This window comes from Lepisma saccharinum, chromosome 10 (genome assembly GCF_977018435.1).
Source record: "Lepisma saccharinum chromosome 10, izLepSacc3.1, whole genome shotgun sequence".
In the NCBI taxonomy this organism is placed as follows: Eukaryota; Metazoa; Arthropoda; class Insecta; order Zygentoma; family Lepismatidae; genus Lepisma; species Lepisma saccharinum.
The window spans coordinates 13627043-13648900 of record NC_139238.1 but is presented as its reverse complement, the minus strand read 5'-3'; the positions used below and the strand labels follow the sequence as shown (position 1 = coordinate 13648900).

Genomic DNA, 21858 nt, shown 5'->3' with positions numbered 1-21858 from the left:
GAATGAAAAAAGAACCCTCACTGGGAAGTTGTAAAGGAGTTACATATACATATATAAATATTTAAATTCACAAATTGATGTCATGCACACAAAAATTACAGTCTTTACTAACCAAAATTTCAAGTACTGACTTTACTGACCATTTTTTTTTTATAAATTATAATAAAATTAGACTATGATGAAAAAACTGACTTTTACTGACCATTTTCCACCTCTGTGTATGCGGATGGAGGCACCTTCTTCAGGGGATGCTCCATTTATTGTTCTGGTTATTCTACGCGAGATACTAGGAAAATTAGAAAAGATTCTATCTGTGATCGTATGCCATGGAATATGTAACAACATCAAAATGATATGAAATTTCTTCACTTTATACGGTAGTAATCGATCATAGCAGAAATGTTAGGAAAATCCTTTCGCCTAAAACGAACCCTATGTAAGAAGCAAAAGGGAATGATACTCACGCATCAACCTGAGGAACGGCTCTGCCGGGGGAGGCTTCCCTTCAATAAACTTGAGAACCCTCAGTCGGGCGTCCAGGAGACGCAGTACCCCGTGTACAAGGGCTGAATCCATGGTCCCCACGATTTCCTTCATGTGACCGCGCAGGAGTTCCAAAGCCGGGACGAGGTATCTGTCGAAGAGTTCCCGGAACCTTTCTTCGTACTGCAGGGCCAGCTGTTCAAGTAACAATAAATAAAATTACTACTAAGGGTAACGAAATTTTCACCAAACACCAACGTAAGTACTAAACGAAATAGCAGAAGGATTGACGATGGAAGGAATTTCTTAGCATTTAGGCATTTTAAACTAAATTGTTTATTTCCTTCGAAATGAAATGTTATTTCCACTGGTTGGATAAATAAGAAACTTGTTTAACTACATCAAACACAATAAAATGAACAAAATCAGCTGAATAATATCTACCCAATACATATTTACACCCAGTTTGTGGCGTATTTTTTTACACTGCTTTATGTCAAAGAGATGTAAGCGTCGATAGATTTTTTTAACACTACGTTACATCTGGCGAAGAGACGTAAGCACCAAATAATATTTTTGTTTTTACACAGAGTTAATTTTTTTTGCCCCATACATATCTATGTAGAGTTCATGGATGAACAAATTCACAATTCTGAAATCTTGTTAAATTAATTTAATCTTTTTGTCTTTCCAATCTCTTGGCGAAGACTTGGGAACTGGTGATATCTACCTTTCTTGCCATTTCGGTTATTTTACGTACGTCGCTTTTCCTACCTCTTGGGGTAATCGCGACGAGGGAGCTGCAGGAATTTGGACATATTCGTTGCGAGCCCATTTCAGTGATAGCAATATCACTATGTAGGAAAGAGTTAGGAGAACAATTAGTAAATTTATAAATCGAGCGTGACATATTTTAGTTATTCAAGATGCATTTCCTTTTTCTAGAGACACTTTGCACTGAACTTAGGCATCATCGAGTGTAAGCAATTGGAAACATCCTACGTTTGAAATTCAAATAATGCGCACAACTCTCTGGAAGAATTCTATTGTCCAAGTTACAATGGCAATTTAATGAATGGTGGCGTTTTCAATGACGGCTTGATGACAACAAACCGTGCCAAAATGCGTTCGCCAAATGCGGAAATTGAAAACACTTTGGAATACGTAATTAAGCATTGAATGAATGGGAGATCGAAGCTATTCAGTTTATCCTGGAACAGTAGCGAGGAGAGAACAATCGACTAATCGTTGGTTGGGAAAATGCGCTATTCATTTAGATTTATCGGAAATAAGTTGACATTGTCTGCGTGTGCTAAATATACTAGAAATGAGAGGAGCTATTCCCGGAGAAGATTTGCATTTACGAGCAAGGAAATGTTCTTGGCAACGCGTGATTAATAAGGAAATACGGAGGAATAGCAAAAGGTGTGGAATTTTTATGACAGAGCGTAAGTGTCAAATATGACTTTTTGGCTTCGTTTTACATCTGTCAAAGAGACGCCTGAACGCCAATAGCATTATTTGTTTTACTTACACTGCACTACATTTGATAAAGAGATGTAAGCACCCAAATAAGTTTTTCTTTGCATTACATCTTGCGAAATGACGTAAGCCACAAAATATAGTTATTTTGACTTTGTATTACATCTCGTGAAGAGGCATAAGCTTCAAAAACAGTTTTAGTTTTACACTGCGGAGCATCTTTTACATATGACGGAGATAGACAAGCGGCAAAGAGTAATTTTTACACTGTTGCATCTCACGAAGAGAGACACGCGCCAGAAGAGAAGTTTTTACACTGCGTTTCATCTGATGACGACAGTTAAGCACTACATCCGATTAAGAGATATAAACACCAAAAACAGTATTTATGCCCCATTAGGCCTGGCGAGAAGACTTAAGCGCCAAAAGCAGTTTTCCTTAAGAACCGAAAGTATAATCCCGGAATAAAAATTCAGCTATGAAGTGGCAAAATGCCCCTGTGGTATTCCTCGTCGGAGTGCCTCTGAATCTCAATATTTGAAATTAAAATGAAATGCTGTAACTTTCTCCTATATTGTGAGTGAACAATCAAAAACTGTCATTTGTATAAATATTCAAGTATTATACATAATTAAGTTAGATGGTAGATGGTATTTTACATAATGTTCGTTTATTTTAATTATTTGATTTACTTGTGTTATGTATCGTGTCCCACCTGTGACACTAAAAAACCAATCCATTTCTCCTTTAACTGTAACACTTCCCCCTGAACGTAACTAGAATATTACAATCACCTTCTCTCTATGTCTTAAATGAAGGAGTCGGGTGTAAAACATGGTAAGTGACATTTTGGTAATTTTTGAGTTACAAAGTAACATGTGCCATCCTTCAATTTTAGAGTTAAATTGCCATGTCATACAATTTGTATTGTACTCAGTGAAGCCTTCTGAAATTTGTGTCCCACCCGTGACAATGAAATGTCCCCTCTGCCTCTAACGGTTGTCACAGTACGCTAATTAAAAGATAAAATGTGCGTTTGCCAGTTTCGCTCTACCGTCAGATCATCTGCGAGTTATCCAACAGCTTACCTGCGGCAGCCTGAGGCACCAGCAGTTGATGAAGGGCTGTATGCCAAGGATGCTGGGCTCCATGTAGACCATCCCGCACCGGGACACGGTGGCAGGGGACGCGACGGCGAGGTCGGCAACTTCAAACATCATGGTCATCGTCTCCAGCAGCTGCATCACCTCTCCGCTGCTCAGGCACAGCTTCTTGTTGTCGTCCAGCACGGTGTTCATGTTCTCTATCCACACGGCGTCCACGGGGCCGTCGAACACGTACCAGCGGAGGTCCTTCCCTCCGGTGGACACGCCAGCTCTCACCAGAGTGGAGAGGATGCCGTCGGTCCTGCGGTACAAGAATAAGGCCTCTCAGTTTCAAACATCTTCACTTTCACGAGACCAGATATTCGTGTAAAAGGTAGAGGAAATACTTTAGAACGAGCCGAAAATGCAAATAAAAAAGTATAGAAATACAACTGACCATATGACGTTACTTGGAATAAAAGTTATAACAGAAATTGTCTGGGACCTCACGTATGTAAATCAAAACCGGACCAACTACCACATGTGGGTAAAATGAAGATCACTTAGTGACCATTAGCCTATAGGAAGAGGTCCGGAGCTACAGCTCCCCCCTTCCCCACAGCTGTCCCCTAAACTCAGCCATGTTGTTGGTGGCTAGGCGTTAATTGAGGAAAACTCATCTGTGAATAGTAAAAATAGTTTCCAAATTGGAAACCTTTGTATTTAGCCAAAAGACGTAGCAATCTTACATTTTCAAAACTATGCATTTTAATGCAAAATAAAAAGAAAATGTGTCAAAAGATACAACATAAATATAGTTTCGTTGACTTGCATTTTTGTCAAAACGCATAACAATTTTTTGACACAGGCTTTGTGATAAAAACCTGCATTGCATATAAATCCTGTTTAGCTATAGTACACAATTAAAATCATATTTCAAAATATAACTTACAATGGAATTTTTAACTTTGAGGACATATTAATTGTATATTCTGACACTTCCAAGTGCATATTTAACTGGTTATGTAAGTGTGAATATGCTCTGGAGTAAAAAAAGAGAAAAAAGGTAAGTGCTCCCCTGTGCTTTGCACCACACCATGAAGGCGTGTAGGGGGTGTGGAGTTAGGGTGCTACACTTTCTTGATGACGGCCGAAGGTGGGGGTGATGTGATCAGGACCACGCCCCTGGCCGCCTTTACTCCCCAGAGTTTCCTCCAGATACCCACTTTATACGACGGCTGGGTGGGCGCCGGAGCAGCTTGAACAGGTGCTCTGGTGTGCGATGTAAAATATACGACGCACGTTTCTGTCAAAGACATTTCGAGTGGAGTTTCAGCTCGACGTCACCCTAATGTAATTACACAATGTGCAATCCTAAATACCAAGAGCCGTTGCTTACGTGTAAGAGACGACCTATACTCGGAAGTGAATTACTTACCACTCGTGGGTGAGCAAATCGTATTCCCCGTACAGCTGGCCCATCGTGATGGATTTGGGGTTGAGGGCGTTCGTGTGCACGGTCTGAAAGGGGACACCAGCAGGGGAAGGCTGGCCCTTCAAACTGGTCATCGCATTCCTCAGTATCTCGTAACACTGTAAAGAAAAATTTGCAAAACTAAAAATATGTCGATTTTTTTTCGCGGGGATTGAAATTAACAATATTCAATTGATAGTTGCACTATGTCTTTCACGTGCGTATTAAGAGAATAGTCAAAATGAATTCATTTGATTTTTGGTTATGTACCGTCCCTTTTGTGACACTTTTGACTAATGACGAGGATGAGTGATGAGATGATGAAGTTGATGTAGACGCACACACAGACAAAGCCCATGCCCAGTCTACGATTTGAACCCGGGACCCCTGGCGTCATAGCACAATACTCAAAATGAAAATATACAAACACCTGGGAGGATTACACTCGTTATGAAGTCCAGAAGCCAGAGCCTCGTTAGTGTGCAAAATACAGTCTAGGGAGTACTGTGCTAACGTGATGTTTATGTCTGGATGTCTTCAGAAAGCGTCATCCCGTGTGTGTGTGTGTGTGCACATGCATTCTAACGGCATTTAGGACTTAGCATTTAGTGGTCAGATACATTTAGTCACATGTTGTAGCTACTTTACAATTTTCCTATCTGTATATTCCAAGAACATTTATACTTGGAGAAAAGTAACTTGAAAAACTATTATGCGTGTCTCATTCTATTGCTTGAGACATGAAAATCAATTTTGTTTGATAGAGGAGAATATCCAGAGCCTTCTGAAAGATTACGCCTCTCCGAGGAATAATAGATCAAAATTTCCGACAAGACTACAATACTTTATCCTTTTAGGTTTGGTATTCCATATATAAATAGGCACGTCCTTCTACAATGGAAAGGTCAAATGAAGACAAAAACAGAATCGAAAATGCGGCTAAACAATGGCAAAATTTTTCCAGCGTACATGTTCGGGACTCCAAATCTAATAATTCCTAACTGGACATCAAGGCAGATTATTAAGTTTGGATATGCATTGGATCCGAAAATATTGAATACTTCATTGTCGTTATAAACAAGGTAAAAAAGATAATATACTGCAAGCACAGAGCTATTAGTTCCATTTCAGAAGGTTGCTGCAACAGCCAAAACACAGATGCAGATGGATTTCCGCAATTCAATTTCCAGAAAAAAATGTTTTGCTTTAAATGGTGAATATGGTGAACTACGTTTGAGCATCGAAATATCTAGTTCACAATCCCCCTCAATTATTGTGTTACATTCAATGTCCTTGGAGTACAAGAAATAGGCGACCAAACATTTGTTTAAAACTAATACTTACTACCAAAAATTGGTACACTTACACATAGGGGAAAAGTGTGTTTGAGATAAACAAAAAGTAGTTTCTGGTAACCATACCAATGTTGCAATAGATGTGCACATTTATTTAGAGTTACCAAATAATTCGGTCTGAGTTATCATATTTAGTGTCGCTTTGGTCTGTTGGCTTGATATAACTACGCTTTTCATGAATATGATGCCACGAAAGACTTAATAATGTTACTCGTCGTTAAGCGATACAGTGTTTTAATGGTTCCACGAATCATATGGCACAGAAAATCTATAAAATTTTAATCGCCATTTTCTCTGCGAAAGGACTAGATTTATTGATGAAAATTGTCTCTTTTCTCATTACGTAGGCTTCCATGAACTCATATTGCCACAATATCCGTTGAACGTTATCTAATCTACAAAACATATATACTTGACAGTAGTACGAGGGCTGCTGGAAAATTTTCTGCAAACTACCACCAACAGTGGCGCTAGTGTTCCACTATTATAAAAATCGGAAGAATAGACGCCTTTTATGTTTAAATTATCTTTAATTGTTTGTTTAAGCCTATTGGTTTATTTTTCACAGCAGTTTGAAAAAGTAGTTTTGTGTGAGAAATGGAAATTTCTCGTGAACACTTTCGGGCAATGATTTTTTTATGATTTCAAATGTACTTTAAGGATGAAGCACCATCCAATAGAACTGTGTACAATTGGTTTTCCGAATTCCAGCGTGGTCGCACATTTCTCAGTGATTAATTTCGTGAAGATCGTCCATCCACGTCTGTTGTTGCCAGTAATGTTAATGTTGTGCGTGAAATGATTGAGAGAGATCGACATGTGACATACCCTGAGATCCTTGAACATTGACATGAAAGCAATACATACGATTTTGCATGGTCATCTGAACGTACGGAAACTTTCAAGCCGTTTGGATCCCACACAACTTGACCGAAACCAAAAAACAGGCTCGTGTAAATTGGTGTAAGTAAATGCTCAAAACATTCAACCGAGGCAAGTCAAATTTGGTGTACTACATCGTTACAGGGGACGAAACTTGGATGTATTCATACGAACCCGAAACTAAACAGCAATCCACTGTTTGGGTGTTTCAAAGTGAGCCGAAACCAACAAAAGTTGTTCGTTCGAAGAGTGCTGCCAAGCAAATGGTTGCTTGTTTCTTCGGTTATACCAAACATGTGGCAACAAAAGCTTTAGAAGCAGGGACCTGTAACGTAACCCAACTTGTAACGCTGTCAAGTTACGAACGGAACTATCGATATGCGTTACAATGGCATTGGCGTTCCACACAGTACCGGACAGATTGGACCTACCTACAACCTGGGTAAATTAGGCGTACCGTTACTCAACGACCCATTCGCTTCAGGTATTGAGTGGAACGGGTCTCGGATGGAACGGGTACGATCGTACCCGTACATACTGTACCTGAACGGTGGCTACCGGGTACGAAATGGAACCACAAGTTGGTAACCGGTACTGAAGCACTATGACCAGCGCTTGTTATTAAATACCGGTACGTGGATAGAAATGGATGAAGCCGGTAACATTTGTAACAGGAACTTACAGTACGTATCATAACAGTTTACTGTCAATCAAAATTCCACAGCAGCAAATGGAATACCGATAAATATACACTTCTTTGTTTAAAACTAATTATAATAACTTTAGAAAAAAGTAATTCGTGATCTTTCTGGATTTTATTTATCCGAAAAATATGTATAAATGCTATCTAGTTTATCTTTCATTAATTTGTTAATAATGGTATCAGCTATGCAAAAATTTTGAAGACCGTCACTCTGGCAAACTATTAACAATAGAAACAATTAGTTTCAACAAGCTCATGTATATTATACTAATTACAACGACCTGCGCAGAAGGTCGATATTCGTCATTCAGGCAACCTGTTACTAGGAGGCATGTGCAGTAGGCCCCATTACTTTTAAAATAGGTAGAGAAGTGAAATTGAGTTTGAAGGTAGATAATGCTAATTAGAGCACGGCAAATCAACATGATTGTGGAAAACCGGAAGTTGATGGACGCGATATTGAAAAATGTTACTTCTTAACATAGAGAAGTGAAACTCGGTTCAACGGTAGCTTATGCTAATTAGAGCATGGCAAATCAACGTGATTCCGGAAAACCGGAAGTTGGTGGACGCCATATTGAAAAAAGTTACTTCTTAAGATAGAGAATTGAAATTCGGCTTGAAGGTAGCTTATGTGAATTAGAGCATGGCAAATCAACGTGATTCCGGAAAACCGGAAGTTGGTGGACGCCATATTGAAAAATGTTACTCCTTTAGATAGAGAAGTGAAATTCGGCTTGAAGGTAGCTTATGGGAATTAGAGCATGGTAAATCAACGTGATTCCGGAAAACCGGAAGTTGGTGGACGCCATATTGAAAAATGTTATTTTCTAAGACAGAGAAGTGAAATTCGGCTTGAAGGTAGCTTATGGGAATTAGAGCATGGCAAATCAACATGATTGTGGAAAACCGGAAGTTGATGGACGCCATATTGAAAAATGTTATTTCTTAAGATAGAGAAGTGAAATTCGGCTTGAAGGTAGCTTATGTGAATTAGAGCATGGCAAATCAACGTGATTCCGGAAAACCGGAAGTTGGTGGACGCCATATTGAAAAATGTTACTTCTGAAGATAGAGAAGTGAAATTCGGCTTGAAGGTAGCTTATGGGAATTAGAGCATGGCAAATCAACGTGATTCCGGAAAACCGGAAGTTGGTGGACGCCATATTGAAAAATGTTATTTTCTAAGACAGAGAAGTGAAATTCGGCTTGAAGGTAGCTTATGGGAATTAGAGCATGGCAAATCAACATGATTGTGGAAAACCGGAAGTTGATGGACGCCATATTGAAAAATGTTATTTCTTAAGATAGAGAAGTGAAATTCGGCTTGAAGGTAGCTTATGTGAATTAGAGCATGGCAAATCAACGTGATTCCGGAAAACCGGAAGTTGGTGGACGCCATATTGAAAAATGTTACTTCTGAAGATAGAGAAGTGAAATTCGGCTTGAAGGTAGCTTATGTGAATTAGAGCATGGCAAATCAACGTGATTCCGGAAAACCGGAAGTTGGTGGACGCCATATTGAAAAATGTTACTTCTGAAGATAGAGAAGTGAAATTCGGCTTGAAGGTAGCTTATGGGAATTAGAGCATGGCAAATCAACATGATTCTGGAGAACCGGAAGTTGATGGACGCCATATTGAAAGACGTCAATTCTTAAGATACGGCAGTGAAATTCGGTTTGATGGTAGCTAATGCGAATTAGAGCCTGGCAAATCAACATGATTCTGGAAAACCTGAGGTTGATGGATGTCATATTTAAAAAAGTTATTTCTTCAGATAGAGCACTGAAATTCGGTTTTATGTTATTATGGATATTACTGCATTGGAAATCAACATGATTAGGGAAAAGCGGACGTTAACGGGAAAAAATACTTTAATATTCCTCTTTCCTTTGGTGGTTGCTTATGTTAATTAGAACATGGTCAATTTATATGATATTATAAAACCGAAAGTCGATGGACGGCATAATGAAAAATGCATTTTTTTAAGATGAAGAAGTGATATTCGGTTAGATTATTGCGCTTGCTAATTCGAACATGGACAATGCATATGCTGTCTGTAAAACTGGAAGTTGATAGATGCCATGTTGAAAAGGAAATACATTTGAGTGTCGATTTAGTTTTTATTTATTAAAAATTAAATATGAATTCCATCAAACTCAGGTTTTCCAGAATCATGTTCATTTGTCATGCTCTAATTCCCATAAGCTACCATCTAACCAAATTTCACTCCTCTGTCTTAAGAAGTAACGTTTTTCAATATGGCGTGCACCAAATTCCGGTTTTCCACAAACATGTAGATTTTCTATGCTGTAATTTCCATAATCTACCATCAAACAAAATTTCACATTTTTCAATATGGCGTCCACCAACTTCCGGATTTCCACAATCACGTTTATTTGCCATGCACTAATTACCATAAGTTACCATTAAACCAAATTTTACTCGTATATCTTAAGAAATAGCATATTTCAATATGGCGTCCATCAACTTCCGGTTTTCCACAATCATGTTGATTTGTTATGATCTAATTCCCATAAGCTACCACCAAATCGAATTTCACTTCTCTATCTTAAGAAGTAAAGTTTTTCAATATGGCGTCCATGAACTTCCGGTTTTCCACAATCATGTTGATTTAACATTCACTAATTAGCAAGATCTACCACCAAACCGAATTTCACTTCTCTATCATAAGAAGTAACATTTTTCAATATGGCGTCCACCAACTTCCGGTTTTCCACAATCATGTTGATTTGCCATACACGAATTAGAATATGCTACCGTCAAACCGAATTTCACGTCTCTTTCTTTAAAAGTAACATTTTTCAATATGGCGTCCATCAACTTCCGGTTTTTTACAATCATGTTGATTTGTTATGGTCTAATTCCCATAAGCTACCACCAAATCGAATTTCACTTCTCTATCTTAAGAAGTAACGTTTTTCAATATGGCGTCCATGAACTTCCGGTTTTCCACAATCATGTTGATTTAACATGCACTAATTAGCAAGATCTACCACCAAACCGAATTTCACTTCTCCATCATAAGAAGTAACATATTTCAATATGGCGTCCATCAACTTCCGGTTTTCCACAATCATGTTGATTTAACATGCACTAATTAGCAAGATCTACCACCAAATCGAATTTCTCTTCTCTATCTTGAGAAGTAACGTTTTTCAATATGGCGTCCATGAACTTCCGGTTTTCCACAATCATGTCTATTTGCCTTGCTCTAATTCACATAAGCTACCGTCAAACCGAATTTCCCTTCTATATCTTCAGAAGTAACATTTTTCAATATGGCTTCCATCAACTTCCGGTTTACCACAATCATGTTGATTTAACATGAACTAATTAGCAAGATCTACCACCAAACCGAATTTCACTTCTCTATCTTAAGAAGTGACATTTTTCAATATGGCGTCTAATTTCCAGTTTTAAAAAAATCATTTTGATTGGCAATGCCAGGTCAACCCGAATTTCAGATCTGTAACTTAGATGGTAACATTTCTCAATATGGCGTACATTAACTTTCCCTTTTTTCCACATGTATTATTAGTTGGTAATATTCTAATTACATAAACTATCATCATGTCGAACTTTCAATATCTTGCTTGAAAAGATTATTTTTTAAATATGTTTACCTTGCACCCAATATTACGTGTATTGGTTATATAAAAGTAACATTATTAATAACAAATCTCACGATTCTATATTTATTTATATATATATACAATTTATATTTTATTGCCTACAACCTCAATTAATATTAGTTCTTATCGATTTTTCAAGAATTCAACAATGAAAGTTTTAAAATGAAGAGTTACGTGACATATATTTTCTGATCCATTCAATACCCATTTGATTTGTTGAAAATAGGTTTTGTTACAATTGTACCCGATCCTAAAGTTCAGATATACCCATCATGAATTTGTACCGGTATGATTCTAAGGAGAGGTACGTACCGTAACGGAACCGGCATTCAGATAAGGAACAAGTTCCATGCTTTCTGGTACGGGTATTTTAACGTTCCACTCTGTGTACCCAAAGCTGTCGTCCCCGAAGCACTCTCGGGTACGAACGGAACGGTATAGCAGAAGCGTTACTGTTCGCCTTACCAAGAGGTTCTGGTATTTTCCTTGGAACGGTCAACAGCACTTGGGCCGGTACGCGGTACCCGGTACGGAAATAACGCGGAACGGTGACAAATACCAATGAATTGAGTTACGTTACAGGTCCCTGTTTAGAAGATCGAAAGACTGTAAATGCTGAGTGGTATACAACAATTTGTTTTCCAGAGGTCATCAATGAATTGCGTAAACAAACCCAAATCGTCGCATTATTCTTCACCACGAAAACGCCAGTTCCAACTCAGCACAAAACTGTTGATTTCTGGCCCAGTAAAAATGTCGAATTAATGACTCATTGTCCGTACTCACCTGACTTCTTTTTGTTCCCACACAGGAAAAATAAGATGCGTGGTGAGCGATGTGTGTCGCCTGAAGCAGCTGTTGACGCATTCCGAACAGCGGTTTCTGAGGTATCAGCTTCAGAGTGGAAAAAATGCTTTCAAAATTGGTTTGAGGTATTCAAAAGTGTATCGATCTTAAGCGTGAATACTTTGAAAAACAATAAAGCCATTTCCAGAATTTCACATGTCTTTTATCATATTGATTGCAGAAACTTTTCCAGCAGCCCTCGTATGATCAAGACTATCATGCCGGTTTTGTTTCGATTGAAGTTTCTGGAACTTTCATACCCTGACTTCGAGTTATGAATTTTGGCCTTTCTTTTCTTATGCTTGCGCATAAAAATTCTCGATGAAACACTTCTTTCACACAACTGCCGTGTTACTAGAAAAAGTTTCCCCAGTGACGCATGACCAGGTTATTAAGCAAAATGTACATAAGAGAATCTGTAATATACGCATAGCATGACAGAGTCAGACATGCACAGATGTAGACCCTATCTACTTATTGTACATTTAGATGGAATACTTATTGATGAATAGTATATAAAGTTACATTTAGTTGCATATTCTTATATATCAAGACGCGGCATTTTGTGGATATGTCTTCTTGTCTCCGTTTGACATATATTGTGAATTGTAGGGTTTGGATGATGAGGCTGCTTGATACAGAATTTTATATTTTCTCTCTCTATACAGCCGAATAGGGACTCTTGGTCTCATATATTTGAAATGTACCTATCTGCACCTCTTATTATTCGTAAGGTCTTGTTCTGCACACTTTGGAGTCGATATATATAAGTTGTGGTGCTATGTTGCCAAACAACACAAGAATACGTCAGCTCAGATCTTATGTGTTGAATCCATCTTACGAGATCAAAGAGCACAAAACGTTCCGCTTTGCAACAATGACTAGTTAAATACAGAAACTAATAAGACCAGTTTTCATTAGTATCGTCGTAGGTAATGTTACACACTGCAAGTTATAGATATATTGGAAGAAGGAAGAAACGGCGTAGTATGAACCTTCCTATTCATAGATCCCTTCCAAGTTCTTAATGAAGTCGAGTGATCCACGTAATATGCCTGCGTCGGAAGGACTCGTTAAATATATCTTTCAGCGATGATGTCGCCCCCTGTATTCGATATCAGCAAGTAGCTTGCTAATGATTACTTATTCTTATGTAACACCCATCTACACACGCTATTCCTTGCAACCAGCATGTGGGTTACTTGTAACTCGACACTTATGATTAGGCTCGGAAGTTGAGGATAAATTGTTTTTTTTCTTAGTGTACAAATACGAGGCCCAACATAATATATGTTCATTTTTTGTCATTGTAGGCCAGAAAAAGGTGGGTTTTATTTGTCCTTTATTGCTTTTTCGGCGTTTTTTGGTTTATTGGTCCTTTTTTAGCCTTTTTAAGGTCCTAACGGCTTTTTTTGCAACTTCATTTTCTTTCGACTACGTTTTTTTAAAAAATGAAACTAGTGCGTGAAAAAAAACAGGGGTGTCAAATTATGTACAAGATTTGAAATATTGAAAGGAGAAAATTTTGATGTGATTGTTTTTGAAGAGGAATTTTCACCACGAGATCTCACTTGCTTCAAGTATGCACCCTTAACATCCGTTGATGTGTAGAGAAGTTTCTCGATGTTTCGCAACGTGTTATCTGAAAACCGACGATCCTTTACACCTATGATCCTGGAGATGACTATTGGTATATACTGCAATTCCAACTGAGGTAAGTTTTCCGAAGTCCTATTTCTGTAACCCGAGTGTGGTTAGGCCAAATATGATTCTTCAAATATGATTTTTCGAATTATGTTAATCTAAAAAATATATAATGTTTGAAAGAAGATGCATTTCATTCATATACTTTTTTCGCACTGTGTGTTCCATACCACTATAATATTAATTAAATATGTAATTAAAACTGGAGTTATTAATTAATTTGGATCACATTTATACGTTCTTTTTTCCGTTTTTAGGTCCTTTTTTGATATTTTTAGGTATTTTTATCGGTCTTTTTTTGGCAATGTATAGGTCTTCAACTTCCGAGCCCTACTTATGATGCTCTTATCTTAAGACTTAACGAACTTGCAGGGGACAGGGTGATTCGGCATTGTAGTCAACCAGTGGCATGTTGGAGGTAAATATTACTTTATGTTGGGTCTTCTGCCACATATTAGCGCCGATGACGATTAGAAGGGACACACCGTAAAGAATACTAAAAAAAAGGGGGAACCCCCGAATATGCCCAAACTCCACCCGCATACATTCAGGGGTATGCGCTATACCCTGGTGCCTAAATATGTAAAACCAGGCCGTCAATTCCGCGAAAGGTTATACGGTTCCCCCTTTTTATTTTTGCTTTCTATTGTTTATAATTATTACATACATACATATATATGAATGAACAAAAATAAAACTAAGATACCAAACCATTTCTTGAGTTTGAGAAACAGGTTGGTTTACAATAGTTTGTGCTTCAGTATTAGGTATTCTGTAGATAGTGTGTAGGTAGGTAGTGACTTCTGTTTATTGATGGGTGTTGACATTTTAGATTATGCTTTTTTCTTTTACTTTTTTTGATCTTCTTGTGTATTTTTAATTATATATTTTTTTAATACTTGAATGGCTTCAGTACTAGGTTGGATATACATGTATGTGTTTCCTGGGATGCGAGCATCGGAGAGGATTGGTCTGCGGGATGCGTCAGGAATGGGATGGTTGGTGAAATTTGGGGGGCACAATTGGTTTATCAAATTCGGACTTCATCTAATCATATTCCATGTGATCCAGGTATTTTCTTTTTTCAGAATAGTTGAATGATTTCCGTTTCGTGGTGGTTGGTTGAGGTATTATTGGGGGAAAAATAATACTGGGAAAGGCTTCAGTATTGAGAATGAATTAGGATAAGGGGACGCCTGCGATGGGCGCATCGAGAGGGATTGATCTTTTTTACGTATTTCCTCACCTTCCATTGAGGAATTTTGAGGGAGGAGCCAGTGAAATACCCACCTATAATGTTAGCTCCAATGAGTGCCTCGCAGAGGACCTATAATCGGCACCGCTATCCCCGCCTCCCCCCAGAAATAAAACCACGAAACTGCACTGATAAAAGAAAAACCAACACATTTTGATAATACATCGATGTGTCCCCTTCTGTCATCAAGATATGTTTAAAATCAGCAATGCTCGCAAGTATTAAGTGAAATATCATACACTGTTTCTCATGATAGCAATTAAGTGAATGTAATTCATATGTAATTAGAACCCCTGAATTCCTGGTGGTATATTCAAGATGTACTGCTAGGTTCAGTTGTCTCTTGCCGTAACAAGTTGGGCAGGATGCAGGCAAAAACATTATATGCACTTACCGAAGAACGTTGAAAGCAACTTCGCATAATACATTACAGTCTTTATGAGGGAAAAGTTTGGATATAACAGCTAATATGCTCCTAAATTGCCTTCACTTTTATTATTTTGTCCTTACAACGCGCGCCCAGTCTAGTGAATGATAGCACGAAATTGTATATATGAAACCCCTCGAGCATGTGCGCTACGACGACAGGAGTTCCTGGTTCGAATCCCTGCCTGGACATGGGTGTTCCTTGTGAGTGTCCCTTCATCAATTTCATCACTCATGATCGTGATTAAACAAAAGTGGCTCAAAAGCAAGAAGTGTATTATGTCAAATTAAAGGTAAGCGATTATGCTACAATTTTTGTTTGGAACATTTTCTTCTCAGATCCCTAGCTTATTACATTAATGATAAACATAAAATTAATAGTAAAAAATAAGATTTCTTTTTACTACTCCCTGATTAACTACTCAACGGTTGCTCCTATCGAAAAACATAACATAACATTAAATATACAGGGTGGCTCAATAAGTCACTTAACACCCCTGGTACAAGGCCACTGCAGCGCGCAACATGGAAATGGTGATGACCAATCGTTATCAGGCCAAGGGGGAACCACATTGACGCCACGCGCGCGGTCGGTAGCCATCTTGATGTCCGCCATCTTGAATTCAACTTCAGAATTTTAAATGGGAAAGGGGTGATATGATATATCAAATCAGGCTAGAATTGCACGAGAAATGCAATGGTGAAGGTTTTTTCGACGTATCTTTAACCAGTAAAACGTTATGACTGATTTTTGTACCAGTTTGCTCCTTTTCGAGGTGTTAGAAAAATGCCTTAAAATTTGTTTAGCGCATCAATAACGCATCGAGATCAACGTGACGTCTAGGGAGAGAAGTTCGCATGCCATTGCACAAGATTTTAATCTCATACATCCACGAAGAGCTGCGCATTATGACTGGGTGTCGCGAACAATTTACAGTGTGATGTTTCCATTGAATTAAAAATCCTTCACAGTGACAAGGCTAATGTTTATGTTCATAAGGAAGTTCATAAACAGAATATGCGACCCTTGTCATCTGATAACTAACTTTGCACACAAACTGCTTCACAACGTTCCCATAGTGTTCTGGTGTTCGTCCCTATTGAAAAAAACTGTAAATAGTACCTATTTTCCATAAGCAAGGATAAAAAAAACCCTGTTTATTTAACAAATGAAAGTAGCCCTAAGCATTTAAGATTCCGTTGATGGAAAATTGACTAACCAATCGTGTTCCACACAGAACGCCACACCATTAACTTACCAGCACTAGACATTCAGCTTTGATCTGTCGAAATGGGTTATCAGATAAAAAGCATAGAATATTCTGTTTATGAACTTCCTTATGAACATAAACATTAGCCTTGTCACTGTGAAGAACTTTTAATTCAATGGAAACTTCACACTGTAAATTGTTCGCGACAACCATTCATAATGCGCAGCTCTTCGTGGATGTATGAGATTAAAATCTTGTGCAATGGCATGCGAACTTCTCTCCCTAGACGTCACGTTGATCTCGATGCGTTACCGATGCGCTAAACAAATTTTAAGGCATTTTTCTAACACCTCGAAAAGGAGCAAATTGGTACAAAAATCAGTCATAACTTTTTACTGGTTAAAGATACGTCGAAAAAACCTTCACCATTGCATTTCTCCTGACATTCTAGCCTGATTTGATATATCATATCACCCCTTTCCCATTTAAAATTCTGAAGTTGAATTCAAGATGGCGGACATCAAGATGGCCGCCGACCGCGCGGGTGGCGTCAATGTGGTTCCCCCTTGGCCTGATAACGATTGGTCATCACCATTTCCATGTTGCGCGCTGTAGTGGCCTTGTACCGGGGGTGTAAGTGACTTATTGAGCCACCCTGTAGAACACATACTAAACTTTCATTTGAAAAAAAGATCGTTGAGACTGGACCGTTGGTTTCAGAGATATAGTTTTTTTTTTTTTTTTTTTTCAAATGTCAACATCCGCCATATTGGATTGGCCGCTATTTCTATTAGCTACCACTTTGAAATGGCAATCATGGTTTATTGGTATCCTAACACACCCATATAACTGTGGCATAAAGGGAAACTAATACCCCCAAATTATACCGATTTCTTGATTTTTACCACTTGGCCCATAGACTAGATACACTATATTGCCCGATTGAATTCCACCTTTAATTGTTTTAACCACACAGAGCCCAAAATGTGTGAATTGACACATGGACTCCAACAACACATTAAGGTGCATAAACTGCAAATGATGCACTTTTTAGTGGTGTCAAAATACACATAGATATGTATAAAAGGGTATTTTTTATCTGCGTCAATTGATGCATTAAAAGTGTATTTTTGTTATCTTTGAAATGATCTTGTCTGATCTTCCAACTGCATTGTAGTGCATCACACGGAACTTCATCTGATAAAAAAAATACCCTTTTATACATTTCTATGTGTATTTTGACACCACTAAAATGTGCATCATTTGCAGTTCTTACACGTTAATGTGTTGTTGGAGTCCAAATACGTATATGTGTCAATTCACACGTTTTGGGTTCTGTGTGCATTTCTATTCTATAAACAGACATTCTTAACTGAAATTCTTCTTGAATAATTTTATGACCCGATACCAACTATTTCGAAAATGCATTAATAAATAGGTGCACATGAAAGAAAATATTATAATAGAAATGATGGTATCATCATTACGAGAAGAAGTTCGATTATGTCTAGTCTTCGTGAATATAAAACTAAGATTCAAATTAGTTGTCAACCGCTGGATCTAATGAAATTTTGTGGTAAGTGTAATTTGGTAAGTGCTGATTTCCATTTGTAAGTGAAACATTCCTTAGGAGTAATACTAACAAATGAAAATGATATTAAAAAGCAGGCTTAATTCAGGAAATGCATGTTACTTTTCTCTTCATAAACTTTTGTCTTTCTTTTAATATCTAAGAAACTAAAAGTTAAAATATAGAAAATAATAATTTTGCTTGTGATATGATATGGATGCGAAACTTGGTCCCTTACATTGAAAGAGGAACGTAAATTGAGAGTATTTGAAAATAAGATCCTTAGGAAAATATTTGGAACTTAAAGGGATGAGGAGACAGGTGAGTGGAGAAGGTTACATAATTTAGAACTACATAATTTGTATTCATGTCCAGATATTATTAGAATAATGAAATCAAGAAGACTTAGGTGGGCAGGCCACGTGGCACGAATGGGAGATGGAAGAAGAGTTTACAGGATTCTTGTTGGGAAACCTGATGGTAAGAGACCAGTAGGAAGACCAAGACGAAGATGGAGGGATAATGTTGAGATGGACCTAAAGGAAATTGGTAGGGATGGAAAAGAGTATATAGATCTTGCTCAGGATAGGGACAGATGGAAAGCCTGTGTTGCTGCAGCCATGAACCTTCGGGTTCAAGAAGGCTAGAGAGTTAGTTAAGTGAAAAACTGCAATTAATGAGAATATTTCCACTAGATTGGATAATGACGTTTTCCCCTTTCTCGACTTGTTTCGGGATCACACACTTTTCCCTCCATCTACCCCCTGTCACGGCAATGTTTTCATCCGCGCATAACGGAAGAAAAGAGGCGAAAGGGAGTGCGCGAAGCAAAGCAGAGCGCGCTGCTGAAAACGGCTGGTAGCTGCAGCCGCGTTTTCCCCTTCATGAACTCATTTTCCCTCTCACACGTTCATCAGTCAAGCTCTCTGGAGTCACTACTTGCGCAGATACTTGCTATCGTTCGCTTGCTCCAGATAGAGCGTACAGTCACCGGCAATAAAAATGAAGCACTTAGATATTGAGATACTGGCTTCCTTGCAATGTGCTGAGTGTGTTGACTGTACGGCGATGAGCTAGCTTCAACAGAACCTTTTGAATAGGAAGTTATGCAATAGTTAGGCAACATAACATACACACCGCATTGCAGGGAAGTCAGCATTTCATGATTTAGGTATCCATTTTTTTTTGCCGGTGCCTGTACGGCAGAAAATAAACAACATCAGTTGTGAAGCAGCTCGACATTTTGAGGGAACAAAAACAACTTGTGTGTTCAGGAATGCCGACAGGAAATAATGGAATAGAATAGAGAAATACCGGTTGAGGAGCGAAAGGGTAATGCAGCGTGAAACGGATGATCTAGGGAGAGAACCCGCGAGCGGTGAGATGAAGAATGGAGACAGAGAACAGCGGGGGAGAGGCGAGAATTTAATGCTTTGGAGGATCATCATAAGAGGATTTGCAACCGCCACGCGTCCAAGGAAGCGATGATTAATTTTTTGTCCCGCCAGACGCCGGAGCGGTGGGTGGGTGGGTCCCGGGATGCAGCAGTCGTCCGCAGATACAGCCTCTCTCTCTCTCTCTCTCTCTCTCTCTCTCTCTCTCTCTCTCTCTCTCTCTCTCTGGACAGCGGGAGATGAACATGCGCATCTCTGATCAGTGTTGCAATCTTAAATTTCTTGAAATCCCTTACCGAAGACGGAAGCATCCACTTTCCAGGAAATAATTCCCCACAACACGGACCGCCGGCTCGTTGGCAAATCGCGTTAAGTGAACGAATTTAGATCTCGCCACCAAAGTTCCAGGTTCGAATCCCGACCGCGTACCTTTTTAACTTTTACACAATCATCATTCATCCTCATCTTCGCAATTAGTCAAAAGTGGCAGAAAATTGAAGTAAAATAATTAATTAGCCAAATGAATACAAATATGACCTCGGGGTTGCTCCATCCCAAAACTCGCAATTTAAACCTGAAGAAGTGTTCACCATCCAAACAATAGCGCCTGGTTTTGTCTTTTTTGTAATGAAGAAGTATAAAGTATTGTTTATAGCGTTACCTCTGTAACAACAATGAAAAATGTAAGTAGTTTTCCCTATGTTTTTACATTTCTATTCTAAACGTTATTTACGGGAAGTGCGATATAAAATATCAATTCAACTGTGCATTCTCTACTTGCAAAATGGTTTGTTGCAAGATCGATCATCCAGGGCGAAACAACGTCTGCTCAATATAGCCGAATATATTCTGTGCCTTATTTTTAAAAGGATATGCAATGGAGGCATAAGGTGATTCACAATCTCGGAGGTGATGACCACACCAAAATGTGAAGGGGATATGATCAGCACCACGCTCTCCCGCCACCGGATACATAATTGTAAGAGGCTGGATGAACTCCAGAGTCTCTGTATTTAGGGAGATTTTTGAAAAAAATTCCAACTTGAAATTACACACACAGACATCCTACTGACGGGACCAACGTGTCTTCCTGATGATCGAAGGTAGATCAACGAGTGGGAAAGGGGGGGGGGGGAGGGAGGGAGGTATATAAAGAAGGGTAACAGTTTCATACATCGAAGACACATTTCTTCAATTGTACACAAGAAAGTACTTACGGAAATGAGTTTCTCCAAGGTTTACAACATTCGTCGATGTATTTTCTTTCATCGTGGAATATATTTGACCGGTGAATCATGTATTTTTCAAGAGAATGATCTCACCGACGCACAATTGCCATTGCTTCCATTTGTTTGCCCTACGACAACCGGATGCTGCGTATGTTTGATGACGTAAGACCCTGTCAGTGTTTCAACCCACCTTTTTTTTACTATGTTTGCCTAACGTAACCAAACTTAACCTAACCTTATCGGAAATGGTTCGTGGGTCTATCGGTCAGCTACCGTGCATAATGGTTCATGGTGCTATCCGTGAATGGTTCGTGGGTTGAAACACTGCATACCCACAACGTGAGTCAAGATGTGCCAGCCATATTGTGTGTTCCGGAAGCGAAGAAAGGAATAAAAAAAACACTCAGAATGTGAAAAATTGCGTTTGTTTTCGTGTAAAAAGCATAATGGCAGCTTGAACTATGTTCCGGAATACACAATTGGTAAGTACGAACCATGCGAATCACAAAATATGCGATTTTAATGTGTCTCAGATCTATGAAACTGGTACCGAAAGGAGAGAAGGGGATGGGGAATAGAGAGGAAAGAGATAACAACGGGATAAAAACGTAGGTCGACCAAGGATGAAAAGAGAGAAGGAGAGAGTAAAAAAATGAGAGAAGGAGAGAGGAGATAGAGCGAAGTGTGGAAAGAGAAAGAAGAGGAGGCGAGAGGAGAAGAATGAAGAAAACAGGGAAGAGAGATGAATGGGTAACGGAGAGAGACAGAGGATAAGAAGAGAGAATGGGATAGAGAATAGAGAAAGGGGAGAGGGAATGGTGAGAGAACAAGATAGATAGATGAGACGAGGGAGAGGAAGAACGAGAGAGAGAGAGAGAGAGAGAGCTTCCTTGAACCTCCCATACTTTAATTAAGAGTGCGACATACGTATCAAACTTTTGCGAAAATAGACTATCTACACATTTGGAGAATTGAAGACGTTTCAGTTTTCTCCTCTCAGTCTCAATTTATCCCCCCATCGAATGGGAATTTCCCCTCGACCCACCACCGCTGCTTCGGATCCGTGCCGCTGGCCCGCGCGCATGCCCCAGATTTCAACGC

The 21858-nt window shown here is 38.8% G+C and overlaps 1 protein-coding gene across 1 annotated transcript in view; it reads right to left on the bottom strand.

Moving 5' to 3' along the window:
* The window catches only part of LOC145994472 (dynein axonemal heavy chain 1-like), a 1132367-nt gene that overhangs the window by 645124 nt on the left and 465385 nt on the right, over nucleotides 1-21858 (bottom strand). Inside the window, exons 30-32 of the mRNA XM_083130607.1 lie at nucleotides 4489-4643; nucleotides 3054-3372; nucleotides 465-678 (exon numbers count right to left, since the gene is read on the bottom strand). Coding sequence (XP_082986733.1) covers nucleotides 465-678; nucleotides 3054-3372; nucleotides 4489-4643 — 688 coding nt within the window. The remainder of the gene's footprint in view (nucleotides 1-464; nucleotides 679-3053; nucleotides 3373-4488; nucleotides 4644-21858) is intronic.